This window comes from Phoxinus phoxinus (genome assembly GCF_949152265.1).
Source record: "Phoxinus phoxinus genome assembly, chromosome: 7".
NCBI lineage: Eukaryota > Metazoa > Chordata > Actinopteri > Cypriniformes > Leuciscidae > Phoxinus > Phoxinus phoxinus.
Genome location: NC_136882.1, coordinates 2,414,613 through 2,428,658, shown reverse-complemented (window position 1 = coordinate 2,428,658; position 14,046 = coordinate 2,414,613). Strand labels below are relative to the sequence as shown.

Here is a 14,046-nt window from a genome sequence, read left to right as displayed (position 1 = left end):
CTCAGAGTTGATCACAATTTGTGGGCTTCTGCTTGTCCACTTGCCTTTTGAGGATTGACCACAGGTTCTCTATGGGATTAATATCCGGGGAGTTTCCTGGCCACAGATCCAACATTTCAATGTAATGAACGGCGAGCCACTTCGTTATGATTTGATGTGACTTTACATGAAGGTCAAGTATGGTAGCCCATACTCGGAATTTGTCCTCTGCCTTTAAACCATGCAGGTTAGTCCACTCACATTAGGAGTAGTGAACACACACCATGTCAGCCATTTGCTGGGCACCCGGGGAGCGATTGGGGGTTAGGTGTTCAAGGGCACCTCAGTTGTGTGTAAAAGAGTGCTGTTCATTCACTCCCCCACCTACAATATGCTGCCGGCATTGAGAATCGAACCCACAACCTTTGGGTTACCAGTCTGACTCTCTAACCGTTAGGCCACGACTGCCCCAATTAGAACTCTTGTCTTGTGACATGGTGCTCCATTATGCTGGAAAATGCACAGATCATCACCAGATTGCTCCTGGATCGTTGGGAGAAGTTGCTGTTGCAGTAAGTTTTGATAACATTCTTTATTCCTGGCAGTGTTTTTGGGCAGAATTGTTAGAGAGCCCGTTCCCTTGAATAAAAAAGCAACCCCACACATAGATGGTTTCAGGATGCTTCACTGATGGCACGACACATGACTCATGGTAGCGTTCACCTTTTCTTCTCCGGACAATTGATTTTTCAAATGTCCCATACAGTTGGAAGGGGGCTTCATCAGAGAAAATAACTTTGTCTGCTGTCTAACCCTTGTACTTCCAGCTGAATTTCAGTCAGTCCTTGATGTTTTATAGAGAAGTGGCTTCTTTGCTGCCCTCCTTGACACCAGGCTGTTGCTGCACTTGCTGCCAATATTGAGCATCTCTGCACTGGTGGTGATCTGATCCCATACCTGACTTCTCAGGAGGAGACGGTCCTAATGCTTTCTGGACACTCTGGGACATCCTGAAGCCGCCTTCACTGAAGTTGAACCTCTCTCCTTGAAGTTCTTGATGATCTGGTAAATTGATCTTTCAGGTGCAATATTCTTTGCAGCAATTTCCTTGCATGTGAGGCAATTTTTATGCAAAGCAATGATGGCTGCACGTCTTTCTTTTGAGGTAACCATTGCCAACACAAGAACACAATGCTTGGAAGCACTTCTTCCCTCATTTTATAGCAATCAGTGAAAGTCAATTAACCTTTTTGCAATTATTTAAAATTCATCTGATCATTCTGCAAAATCTAGTAACAATTGTGAATCAACACCACAACAACTGAAGCAAATACTTTTGCAAACAATTAAACAATACTGCTAAAACGTTTGGCCACGGCTGTAGGTTCACGCTTTACAACATCAGGAAAATCAGATCCTTCCTGTGGATACATGGCAAAGCTCCTTGCCAAAGCTTTTGTCATTTCAAGACTGGACTACTGCAATTCTCTACTGGCGGGCCTTACATCTAGTGCAACTAATGCTGTGTTCGAAATCGCGCCCCTATACCCTAATTCACTATTCCATACGTTACTCCTCTAATATAGAGTAACGGAAAGAGTGAATGAAAGGGCTGCTGCTTTTGCATAGTTTGTGCTTTCTGTTTAAAGGGCCCCTATTTTGGATTTTTTTTAAATTACCTTTCATGTAGTGTGTGAATGAAAACTGAAAGTGTACCGTATATAAAGTTATTGTCTTTCAAAAGTAAGAGTTGACTCTTGAGTCAATGAAATGAATTGTTTTTCAAACGAGTCATAAGCCGTTTCGTCTTGATGTAAAGACGAAACATTAGCCCGCCCACTTATTGTGCGCGCAGACACCAGGGAAACTTAAACTGGCAGCTGATTCCTGTGGATACTGGACCGCATCATGTCGAGACACTGTGCTCTACATGTGACGGTAAAGAATTTTTTTTTCCACTGCCCAAGGACGAGCATGTGAAGAATCTGTGGTTAAAATTTATATTTACCATGATACTACAGCACTAAAATCCTAAACTATTCCTGTCACCTTTATTTTACTGACGACTACTTCTCAAATATCGGAGTTCAATGCAGGATTCACAAACTGCTCCTAAAAGACGGTGTTCAAAATACTAGTTTTGAGTTTTACATTGTGTAGGTCTCCTGCTAACTGGCTAACTCGTGTTATCACTGTCTTACTGAAATACTTCTGCTGATCAGCCGTGGGCCACTATTACATAAAACTGTGTCTGTTAATGCAGATTGTCTGTCGTTCTCACTACTTGGAGGAAAGATTAAGCATGGAGCAATATTTGTTTTACCAATTTTTATGTTACATCAGTTGTTCACGTAATGTTTTTGTTCACGCTAGAGCTCAGCTAATGTTTACATTGCATACATGCACTGTTATTGATACAGTTTCCACGTGTTCACCGTGCGTGCTGTATGCGGTAAACCAATCACAGCAGACTGAGCTGTCTGGCCAATCAGAGCAGAGTAGCTTGTGGAAAAGAGGGATTTAGAGAGATTGATTCATTTGGCGAGTCGTTTGAGAATCATTGAAAATGTGGTGATGTGCAAATGTATATTATGAGAAAATTAAACAGTTTTTTTTTACCTTTGCATGTAAACCTGTTGTAGGAGACTCCAAAACAACATTAGGAAACTTTAAAATATCATAATAGGGGCACTTTAATAATTGATTGAAACGTAGCAAACTGGCAGCTCCAGTAGTAATGAAAGGATTTATCCTGAACTCTGCTATGGAAACTAGCATGTATAAACCGTAATTATACAATTTAATAATCGATTAAAAAGGAATTTATACCTGTATGATATTAAGCTGGACCAGCGTGGTTTGAAAAATGGATGGATGATTGATTCTGCTGCGGCGCCATCTACTGGCGAGATGCAGCGCACAACTCTCACAGTGCATCATGCCTATTTCTCTAGCGTTGGGCGTACATCAGTTGTACACTCGTTATTGCGGTGCATTTTGGAATTGAATGAGTGCACTCAATAACGTCCACTATGGTCTCGGACAACACTGAAAATGGTTGTCCCTTCAAATAGTGCCCTATTTAAAGGGTTAGTTCGCCCATTTAAGACATGAAGTTGTATGCAATCCTTACCAGCACTATAGTGCATACACACTGACCCACTCTGTGGTCACCTCCCTGGTCAGAGTTCTGGCCGCTGGAAGTAGCCCTGGTTAGTTTCCGGGGCCACAAAACTGTGTTTTTATGTGAAAAAATTATTTGCGTTTCAAAGCTTGATTCATTTACATCACAAAAACACTCCAGACAAAATTCATACCTCAGTTTTAATCGGCACTATTTTCTTTCCATTCCTATCAATCCGCGCTGCTGTCAACGTCAATTATATATCTATTATATTACATTACACGTATATATATATATATATATCTTTCGATTCTTACTGTTTTTTTGTGTTATGTATTATGCAATTATAATAAAATATGTATAAGGAAACACTGTCTTAGTTTTGTCTGTTGATCAGAGGTATGAATACAGTGTGAAATCCATAGTATTTACAAAAGTATATGTACAATATTTATACAAACCTTAGCACATCATCAAGGATGAGAGTTTTTAGGCTCAATGGCTCCATGCCTTGACAAGTGGTCCACAGTGGTAGTTCACAAGCAAACATGCCACTGTGAACAGTTGGTTTATGCTACCAGAAATGGACAAGGGGATAACTGTGTTTTCATGTAGAACCAGGTCCACAGCTGCAGCTTTGGGAACTGAACAATAATCATGTCCAGTCCTCTCCACATCAAAGTCCATATCTTCTTGGTCTACGTCATACTTGGTCTACGTCATACTTGGTCATATCTTCTTGGTCTACGTCATACTTCTTGGTCTACGAACCGCTGATCCAAATGCGCTGGACCATATGAGATTCTACACAGTTCAGCGCATTTGGATCGGCGGTTCGTAGATCGATTGATAGAGACTGTTTTTCAAAGATGGCTTCTGCCTGTATTCGCGAAGTTGACTGTATAAAATATCTTCTTATTAAACTGTCTGGACACTGTCAAAGTTCTCAATGCTTCGGTTTGCATGTAGGGACCCTCATTATGCTGCCGTGTTAGTGTGGGGCTATTTTGAGCCTTGTTAGTGGTATTAACAAGCAATTTTTATTTGTCATTACTCTATGCCCTATATACTAGCATTATACTAGCGTTATAGGCTAAACTGTTTTTAGAGATAAAACTATTTACATTCGATAATCATGAAAAAAAAAATCAGATAACGGTTGACTAGGTAACAATGTGTAATTAGACCAAAGGTTCATTTTGCGCCGGAGTTCTCCTTTAAAGGCTCAGTTATCTACTAAACAGAAAAAGGAAACAAACACAACACAGAGCATAGAAATGTTTATTTCAAGACTCAAAAAATGAAACTACATGTACTGTACTGCCTGTTTTTGTTTAATTTTCATGAACTTTCTGTTTGTTTTTATCAGTCTCCTGTTTTTCTTTGTTCTAGTTTCCCGCTCCTCATTTGGTTTCTGATTAAAGGTGCTCTAAGCGATGCTGGGTGATGTCACTTCTTGTTGACATTCAAAGTATTGTCCAACAAAACGGAGGCTAGCTAGACCCTCCCTCCTCCTCATCCCATCTCCTCCCCCTCCCTTCGTTTCCCAGTGAGCATAAACAACGGCTCCGTCATAAACAAATTTAGTCAAAGTTGTCAATAGACTATAAATTAACATTCAAATTCATAACAAACAGTGGGTGAATACAGTCATTCACACAAGCTGTCGCCCTACTTTGAGTTTGCTTGATCATTTACAATAGAGATTGATCGCTAGCTGCTATAAACCGAACTTATATGTTTTATGTTCAGAAGCGTCCCAGAAGTAGCTCTCCGCGCTGCTTTGCTAAATGGATGGTCCAAGCCGCACAGTTTAAATGCAAAATTATCCTGCGCATAGGCGCTGTATGTAAAATACAGAAACAAGATTATTGAGGATGTATTTTAACAATAACAACAACAAAGTAGGATATAGCATTACATACAACAATAAACACAATTAAGACATAACAACTTAGCCAACCATGGTAGAACCGCAAAAATCAAGAAAAACAACGTCGGATTGGCAAATCTCGTGGTTTCGCAAATCCAGCTGCTTCGCTTCTGAAATGTTCCTGGTATGAGTTGGCACCGTGTGGAGGACAGAACAAAACCTTTACGGAGCTGCAGTGTCGGGCAAGCTATTTGGAAAATGTAGTGAGGTAAGCTAGCAGTGACTCTACATTAAATTAAGCTTCACCACGGTTTCAGGTCCGCAGACCGAAGCGGCTCGAATGGGGGACCCTTCATGGCTTCCAGGACCGTGGAGAGGTCCCAGATAGGCACAGAGGGGGGTCAAACCTCATTGCCCCTTTAAGGAAGCGTACGACGAGGTCGTTTCTTCCTAATGATTGCCCGGCCACAAGAGCGCACTAGTAGGTGTCCAGGCTCTGTGCTACACACCAGCCGGAGAACACTACCCACTTTTGAGCATAGATGCGCCTAGTTGAAGGTGCTCTCGCTTCAGTGATGGTTTTTAACACCCTTTCCGGGAGACCCCCGGATACCCGTTGAGGGACCATACATGAAGGGCCCACAAGTCGGGACGGGGATGCCAAATTTTCCCGGTCGCCTGCGTGAGGAGATCCCTCCTCAGCGGTATCGGCCATGGGAATGTTTCCAGCAGCTGCGCCAACTCGGAGAACCATAACTGGGTCTTATAGAGGGGGGCTATTAGTAACACTGCACACTTGCTCTCCCTGATCCGTTCGATGACCTGTGGTAACATCGTGACCGGAGGAAATGCATATAGCGGGCAAGGTGTTCGGTGGAGGTGAAGAGGTCGACCTCGGCCTCGCCGAAGATGCTCCATATGAGCTGAACTGTCTGCGGTTGAAGAGACCATTCCCCTGGGGGAATGTTGCCTCTGGATAGCATATCTGCACCTTGGTTCAGAATGCCTGGCACGTGCGCCACTCTCAGCGAGCGCAGGTTGTGCTGAGCCCATAGAATGAGGCTCCTGGCCATGAGACCACCCTGGCGAATTATGTAGGATACCACTGCCCTGTTGGAGAAAAGCTTTCAGTGATAGAGCGACCGCTCTCATCTCTAGACAGTTTATATGTAGGCGCTTCTCCGGACCTGTCCATAGGCCAGAGATGGGCCTGCCCTCGTATAGGGACCTTGGTTGGAGGCGTCTATCGAGATCACTTTTCTCTTTGAAACCACACACATGCTCACACCCATGATCAGTCGGCTGCTTTCGAGGGAGCCAGGGCTTTAATGCAGCTGTGGCTCACTCGGGTTTTTTTAAGTGTCTTCAACGGCCCTGTTTAGCACGCGGAGAAGCTCTGTCAAAGCTGGTTCTCACGTTGCTCGTGCTGGCTTGTGTTGAGTGTGCGGGGCCTGAAACGGAGCCCGCCCACTCATTGCATTCAGATGCAGCAATGGAAAAGCTGTCATCCCTCTCATCATCCGCTCGAAGGGCGTTGGTCCACCTGTGTAAACAGAATCCGGCAAGGGATTCAAGAGAGCGAGGCACACGAGGACGGGTCACGGCCCAAACAGGAAGTGCAGAGGATGTGACGGTCTCCGCCGAAGAAAGGGCCTCTACACGAGGCGCATGAGGTGCGAGGCATTTGAAATAATGCCTCGGAATTTGCTCTTTTAGAGAAAAAGAGTGACGCAACGGCAAACGCACTATGCTTTAAAAGGATATGTTGCGCGCTGGATGGCACAGCAGAACAGCGGGCTGAAGGTGGCGTCAGTCGAAGCCGGCGTCCTCAGATCTTTAGAGCAGGGCTTGTTCCGCTGAAGGCTTGTTGACGGCGCCGAAGTCTTCAATCCAGAGATTTGCGAAGTGGTGAGTTCGCTGAAGGAGATCTGAGTCCTGAATGAGTGCTTAAATAGATATAAGCCACGCCCATTCTGACTGGCTCTGACGCGCCAGGGCGCAAAGCAACCCGATTGGTTTGTGCGTCAGAGCCGCCTCGCCATAGGCTTATGCAGTTGCCGCAACGCAGCCAATGACCGTGCTAGTCGCTCATCTATGTGTCTGCTGTGCAGCTGCACTGCGTTTTAAAAAGTGTGCTTCAATATTCTAGAGAAAAGGAGTTTTCCCATAGCGTAAGCTAGCCTTACGCAGTACGATAGACCTCTCGAAAGGGAGCTAGTTTACTACATCTAAGCTATTTTTTTAAATGTCATCTTTATATTGAACCAACTTCATTCCAAGTCAATGCTGTCTCAGTGATCAATAAAACTGTCAAAAAGTGAGGCGGGGGGTTGTTGCTATAGTGACAGAATTTGTTGTGTGTTGTGGACATTTAAGAAAAATGCTTGTTTCGCTTCATACATTCAATTTAAGGTCATTAGGTTGAATAAGTTAAACTGTGTAACTGAACAGCGTACATATTTTTGACGTTAAATCATGTTCTAAGTGATGAATGAGTGAAACGCTTCGCAGAACGATCTGAACCCACTCGCATTCGTTTGGACTGCTCTCTCACTGAATCATCTGAAGCCATTTATCAGTCAGTAAAACAAACAGACGGCATCGGGAGAACAACCAGCGCTGTTTTTCACTTGTTTTCCTCTGTGAACATGCGCTAATTGTATGCCTAGAGTTGGGTATCGTTTGAACCAGTGAGAATTCCTAATTTAGAGAACAGTTACACTAGGAACGTTTCCCTGTGGTTTAAAAATACCATAGAAAAACAAACTAAACAACAAACTAATATACATTTCAAGCATTATTAAAAACAAGTAAACACTCAGTGGCCGTTTCTCAATATACCAAGTAGGCTACGCAAACTTCGGACTTGCGTCCTTGGTTGTTTTAGAAAACGAACTCCTGAGGAATAGAGGACGCAAGTCCGGTTGTTCTGCAAATGGCGTTTGTTGTGTAATCACATGAAAATAAATGAGAGCACACCGAGTAGCGAACAAGTCTCTTTACTTTTCATTCTTCCCATCCATTTCTACAACACACTCCTCTTCTCCACCCTCCTACTTTCGTATCTAGAACAATATCTCCATCTAGTGGACATTTATCAATTAGCAACGTGATAAGAGAACACAACATCTTCCCCTGACTTAATTTGTTTCTATCTGCAGTTACAATGACCATTGCTAAACAATATATTCAGTCATTTTGTTTTCTTACCGAATTTCTTTACTTATATTAGAAAACACAGAACAATGTCTCTTGACAACATATATAGTCACATGAACATCCTTTTCAGGTCAAACCACAACTTTCCTGAACTAAACTTCTGGGTTTTTATTTTCTTCTTTTTCCCATTACTTTCTTCTTTGCCTACTATGACAGTTTAAGTTACATAGTCTTTCAACCATACTGGCTTCCTTCTACAACGTCCCTCCAACTGGTTGTTACCACTTCCAGGTGACGCAGTAGGAGTTGACTGTTCAGAGTGTTCAGGAACCTGAGTAAGTTCTGTGTGCAATGGTGCCAAATGAGATACGTCCCAAGTTCGTCCATCACTCAGTTCAAAACTATGTGTCCCCTTCCGTCTAACAATCTGCATAGGGTTGCTGAATTTTGACTTCCCTTTTCTCACATGCACAGGTTTTCTCACCCGTACAAAGTCGCCTTCCTTGAGCCCCGGAATCTTTGCTTTGCGCTTTGTATCCAGGTATGCTTTCATTTTCCTCTGGTTTCGCATCACTTTTGTTTTCAGCTTTTTTATAGCAGGATTCACATTGCACTTTGGAAGAATTGTCAATTTTGTTCTCATTTTTCTTCCAAACATCAGCTCAAAAGGAGAAATGCCTGTCGTGGCGTGAGGTGTGGCTCGGTAAGTTTGCAGAAAATCCGCAATGAACGATGTCCAAGGGGCTCTCTCCCTTTCTGCAGTCAGAATAGCCTCCTTCAGTACCTTATTCCAACGCTCCACAGCTCCATTTCCTTCCGGGTGATATATAGAAGTACGAATGTGCTTTACATCTCTTTCTTCTAGAAATAGTTTGAACTCCGTTGACAGGAACTGAGGCCCATTGTCAGAAACAATCTCCAGAGGATTCCCTTTTTGGCTGAACACTGACCTCAGAAAACAGCTAATGGTAGATGCAGTCACATGAGGTGCAAAAGCTACCTCTGGCCATTTTGAATGGTAGTCAATCAATGTGATAGCGTATCTACAACTAACAGGGCCAATGTCAAAAGGACCCACCACGTCGATGCCCAGTTTCTGCCACGGACCTACTGGATAGTCAACTGGGGTAAGTGGTGCATGTGTGGTTCTAGCAGTTTTATCATTGAGTTGGCAGGTGACGCAGGTTGCAATTGTGGACTGTACCTGCGAATCCATCTTAGGCCACCAGTATAGCTCCCTAAGCCGTTGCTTGGTTCTCACAATGCCTTGATGGCCATCATGAGCGAGGGTGACTAAACGTGAACGTAAACTAAGTGGCACAATCAGTCTGTGTGGTCCTCTTAGCACATACGAGTCCACAATAGACAATTCGTCTCGTATTGGAAAGTACCTGGACATGTCAGGATGCAGGGCTTTGGATGTAGCAGGCCAGCCATACTCGATGTATTGACGAAGTTTGGCAAGCTCAGGACATGAGGAGCTTTCAGCAGCAAACTCGGCCACAGGAACAGCAGACAGGAGTGTAGTGATAGCAGCAACAGTTTCAGGTTCAGAATCAAAGTCAGAATTAATTTCATTTGACAATGGAAGACGCGAAAGGCAATCCGCTACCTGGTTGTCAACACCCCGTCTGTACTGCATAGTATAATTAAAGCAGAGCAGTCTGGCAGACCATCGTGCTACTCTCAGTCCAGCTCGTCCCATACCTTTAGTAGTCAAAAGTGTAGTTAGGGCTTGGTGATCTGATCTTAATTCGAAGTGTTTGCCCCACAGGTATGTTCTCCAACGCTCAATGACCCAGACACAAGCAAGGGCTTCTTTTTCAACAACAGAATATTTCCTTTCTGTCGATGTCAAGGTTCTGGATGCAAAAGCCACGGTCCTTTCTGACTTATCTGGATGAAGCTGAGTCAGGATACCACCTATGCCGTAGTCTGAGGCATCTGTTGTAACCATTGTGGGCAAAGCAGGATCAAATAAAGCCAATGCAGAGCTTTGTGTAATCAGTTCTTTTACTTCCTGGAAACTTTCATGTGCTTTCTTAGTCCATGCAAAATTTGAATTTCCTCTAAGGGCATCTCTCATAGGCTCAACAACAGCTGCATAGTTAGGAATGAATTTAGCATACCAAGCGGTGAGGCCTAGAAATGATCTTAGTGTGGGCGCATCCGAAGGTGGTGGAGCATTGCGTATTGCTTCCAAGTGGCTGAGATCTGGCAGCAGTCCCTCTTTAGAGATGGTATGTCCCAGAAATGTGAGCTTCTCCTGGCGAAATGTGCATTTCTTCTCATTCAGATGCAGACCTGCTTCTTGTAGTTTGTGCAGCACTATTTTTAGGTGAGCATCATGGCTAGTAACAGAGTCACCAAACACAATTATGTCATCCAGATAACACTGGACGCCTGTAACACCCTTGAGAATAGTAGACATCAGTTTTTGAAATGCCGCTGGGGCTGATGCTAATCCGTAGCAAACTCGCTTGAAACGAAACAAACCCTCATGTGTTATAAAAGCAGTGAGGTCCCTACTGTCCTCATGTAGTGGTACCTGATGGTAAGCATTTGCTAGGTCGATTGTAGAAAACATCACAGCACCTCTCAACTGTGAAAAGAGTTCATCAATGTGTGGAATGGGGTAGCTGTCCACAACGATTGCTTTGTTGGGTTCCCTCAGATCCACACACATTCTGATGTCTCCAGATTTCTTTTGAGTAACTACGATGGGCGAAACCCACGGCGAAGCATCCACTCTTTCAATAATATCTGCTGCTAGTAGGCGGTTCAGCTCTGCAGAAACAGCATCCCTTACAGAAAAAGGTAATCTGCGTAGCTTCTGTTGCACAGGAATGAAGTTTTCATGCATTTTCACTTTGTGTACGTAGTTCTTTGCACAGCCAAAGGATGGCGTATCAGTATGGAACACTTGTTGCACCGACTGTTTGGGGGTGAGTACTTTATTTCCTGTTATGCACAAGTTCAAGGAATATATCAAGTCCATGCCCATAAGTGCGTTTCCACTTTTCACAATATAGAATGTGGCAGGCACTGAATGTTCACCATGTCGCGCAGACGTCTTAATACATCCCAGCACTGGAAGGTCATCTTTTGAATATGTGACAAGACGCACATCTGACTGTTCCAAGGGTAGTTCAGAGAAGTATTGCTTATATATATGCTCTGGAAGCAAAGATACGGATGATCCAGTATCAACAATTAGTTCTTGCATTGTAGTACCAGAAAATGTGTCCATTTCAATGTCACACACAATTTTGTTTGCAGCAGCAAATGTGTTAGTCATGTACAAAACAGTCAATTCAGGGACTTCGATTTCTCTGATGTCCTGTCTTCGTCCAGAGCGGCAGACTTTTGCAAAATGTCCCATTTTACCACATAATTTACATGTCTTATTTACAGCAGGGCACTGTTTGGAATTTGCCAAATGACCGCTGGAATCACAGCGATAACATTTGCGTGCAGAATCGCTCTGGGTTTTACCTTGTGTGGTTCTACGCATGGTCGTTTCTTTTTTTCTGACGTATAGCCGTTGAACTGGTAAGTCGGCAGGTTTTGCAAATTCACTCGCATTAGCCATGGCATTTTCAACTTGAACGGCCACTTGTACTGCTCTGTCTAACGTTAAATCCGCTTCAAGTAGTAAGCGTTCACGAATTCGGCTGCTGTGCACTTTCTCCACAATTTGATCTCTTAGCATTTCATCTTCTTTGTCACCAAATGCACATAATGACACCACATCACGGAGCGCGGCCACATACTGAAGTATATTTTCGTCATGCCTTTGCTCCCTTTGACGAAATTTATGTCGTTCAGCAATGACATTAACTTTCGGTACAAAATGCGTTCTGAGAGCCGTAAGAGCAGATGCATAGGTCGTACCGGTATTAGGAAGAGTGTAGAAAATTCTCTGTGCTTCTGTGCCCAGGCAGTGAAGAAGTGTAGCACGCTTACGAGTATCAGGCCAGTCATCTCCCTCAGCATGAATCGCCAACAAGTAGTTCTCAAACATTTGCGTCCATACCCCAAACGAAATTGCAGGCTCACCAGGACATTGCAAGTATGTAGAAGGAAGATGAACTGCCATCCTCGTCGCCAATTGTTGTGTAATCACATGAAAATAAATGAGAGCACACCGAGTAGCGAACAAGTCTCTTTACTTTTCATTCTTCCCATCCATTTCTACAACACACTCCTCTTCTCCACCCTCCTACTTTCGTATCTAGAACAATATCTCCATCTAGTGGACATTTATCAATTAGCAACGTGATAAGAGAACACAACAGCGTTCTTGATCGTGTCACTCAGCACGGTTACTCCGGTTGTCTCTTTATGTATATTTTAAACTACAATAAAATGAAATATGGTATAAACTCTGCCTCTTTTCATAAAAAAAAATCTTAAACATATTAATGGCCATATAGGCTAAATGTGGTTCAGGCAACACGTACATTGATTATCTTCACATATGTTTATAACCCGAAATATAAAACACAACCCTGCTTCCTTTTGGTTTCATTTAAAAAATATAAAACGTATATTAAAAATTATATAATATAATAAAAACTTATATAATATAAAAAATGTATCATTAAAACTGACATTTAACAAACAGAGACAGGGTTGTGTAATTTTATTGTATTATGTAGGCCTACATACAGTAAAGAGAATGTATAAAATAAATATAAAAAAGATTCTATATATTTTTTAATATATAAAATAAAATTACACAACCCTGTCTCTTTTTGTTAAATGTCAGTTTTAATGATTGTTTGGGAATGCATTTCAATGCTGACATATGAACAGTGCTTTAAGAATGAATACAGTCTTTTTAACAATTATTAGTAGTTCTTAATCTTTTTAAATAGTTTAAATATATATTTCACCAAGAATTCTTTATATATATTTCTATGGATTTTGGAAAACAGATTGAACAGGACTTTTATTTTGGTCTGGCGATATGACATCATAAAGCTGCGCCGTGCTCCTGCAACTGTTGTGATTAGACTGAAGAAAGGTTTGTGGTTTTATGCATTTAAAGTTTTTAAATCGATACACATCGATTTGATAGTTTTTACAAGAGGCATATGACCATGCATTATTGAATCTTTGTAATATGCTTAATGTAACAATTATGGCGTTTTTTTGTGTGAGTAAAGCGTATTCACATGTGAGTAACAGAAAAGTTGCGTCTCATTTCCCGCACTATATCGTGTATCAGTTTATCGTAAACACGAGTTCGGGTTTTGGAAAGTGGTGATGGAGAAATGGAGCTTTTCAAAACTCCGAGTCAATTGAATCTAATGCGTTGCCAAATGACTCACTGATTCAAAGCGCTTGAATCACCGCGCGCTGACGAATCCTGCCGCTCAAAACAGTGTAAACATACAACGAAAACACAAATTTGATGATTAATAATGACAACTTTTATGAACCAATAGCAAATGTTTTCATGACGACGTGATATGTAAAATCTACAAATCATTATATGAAGTGTTTGTATACCGTTAATTTGTTATTTTTACCTATTATTTTATAGTGCTTGTTTTTTGTCTAATCAGTTGATGTAAGTCCATTAACTCTCAGTCTGACTGACTCCCTCACCATTGCGCTGAACTACTGAACTAGAGCTGGTTGAGACACACACACACAGATTTACTGTGGATTTATTTTTCTTTCTGTTCATTATTCTGATCTTAAACATGATAAATTGTCCAAACACAGGAAAACTCCTGGAGAAGCATCTGAGATCCACGTGACACTATTATAAAGATGGCGTTTATTAAAGAGGAGAGTGAAGACATAAAGATTGAAGAAGTGTTCAGTGTGAAACATGAAGATACTGCGGAACAAACAGGTTAGTTTCATTTTATCCCTATTAAAATGATCTACAGAAATG

General features: G+C 42.2%; 1 protein-coding gene across 7 annotated transcripts in view; it reads left to right on the top strand.

The window, feature by feature from the left end:
- LOC307002185 (uncharacterized protein) overlaps positions 1-14,046 on the top strand; it is a 445,540-nt gene that overhangs the window by 405,750 nt on the left and 25,744 nt on the right. The window contains exons 1-2 of one of the 7 annotated variants that reach the window (XM_079619507.1): positions 13,074-13,164; positions 13,872-14,004. The exons of 4 other annotated variants lie outside the window; for them this stretch is intronic. In XM_079619507.1, the coding sequence (XP_079475633.1) occupies positions 13,920-14,004 (85 nt within the window). In that variant the 5' untranslated portion in view covers positions 13,074-13,164; positions 13,872-13,919. Of the gene's footprint in view, positions 1-13,073; positions 13,169-13,775; positions 14,005-14,046 lie in introns of those variants that run through there. 2 more of the 7 variants (XM_079619508.1, XM_079619517.1) reach the window with 2 other exon arrangements.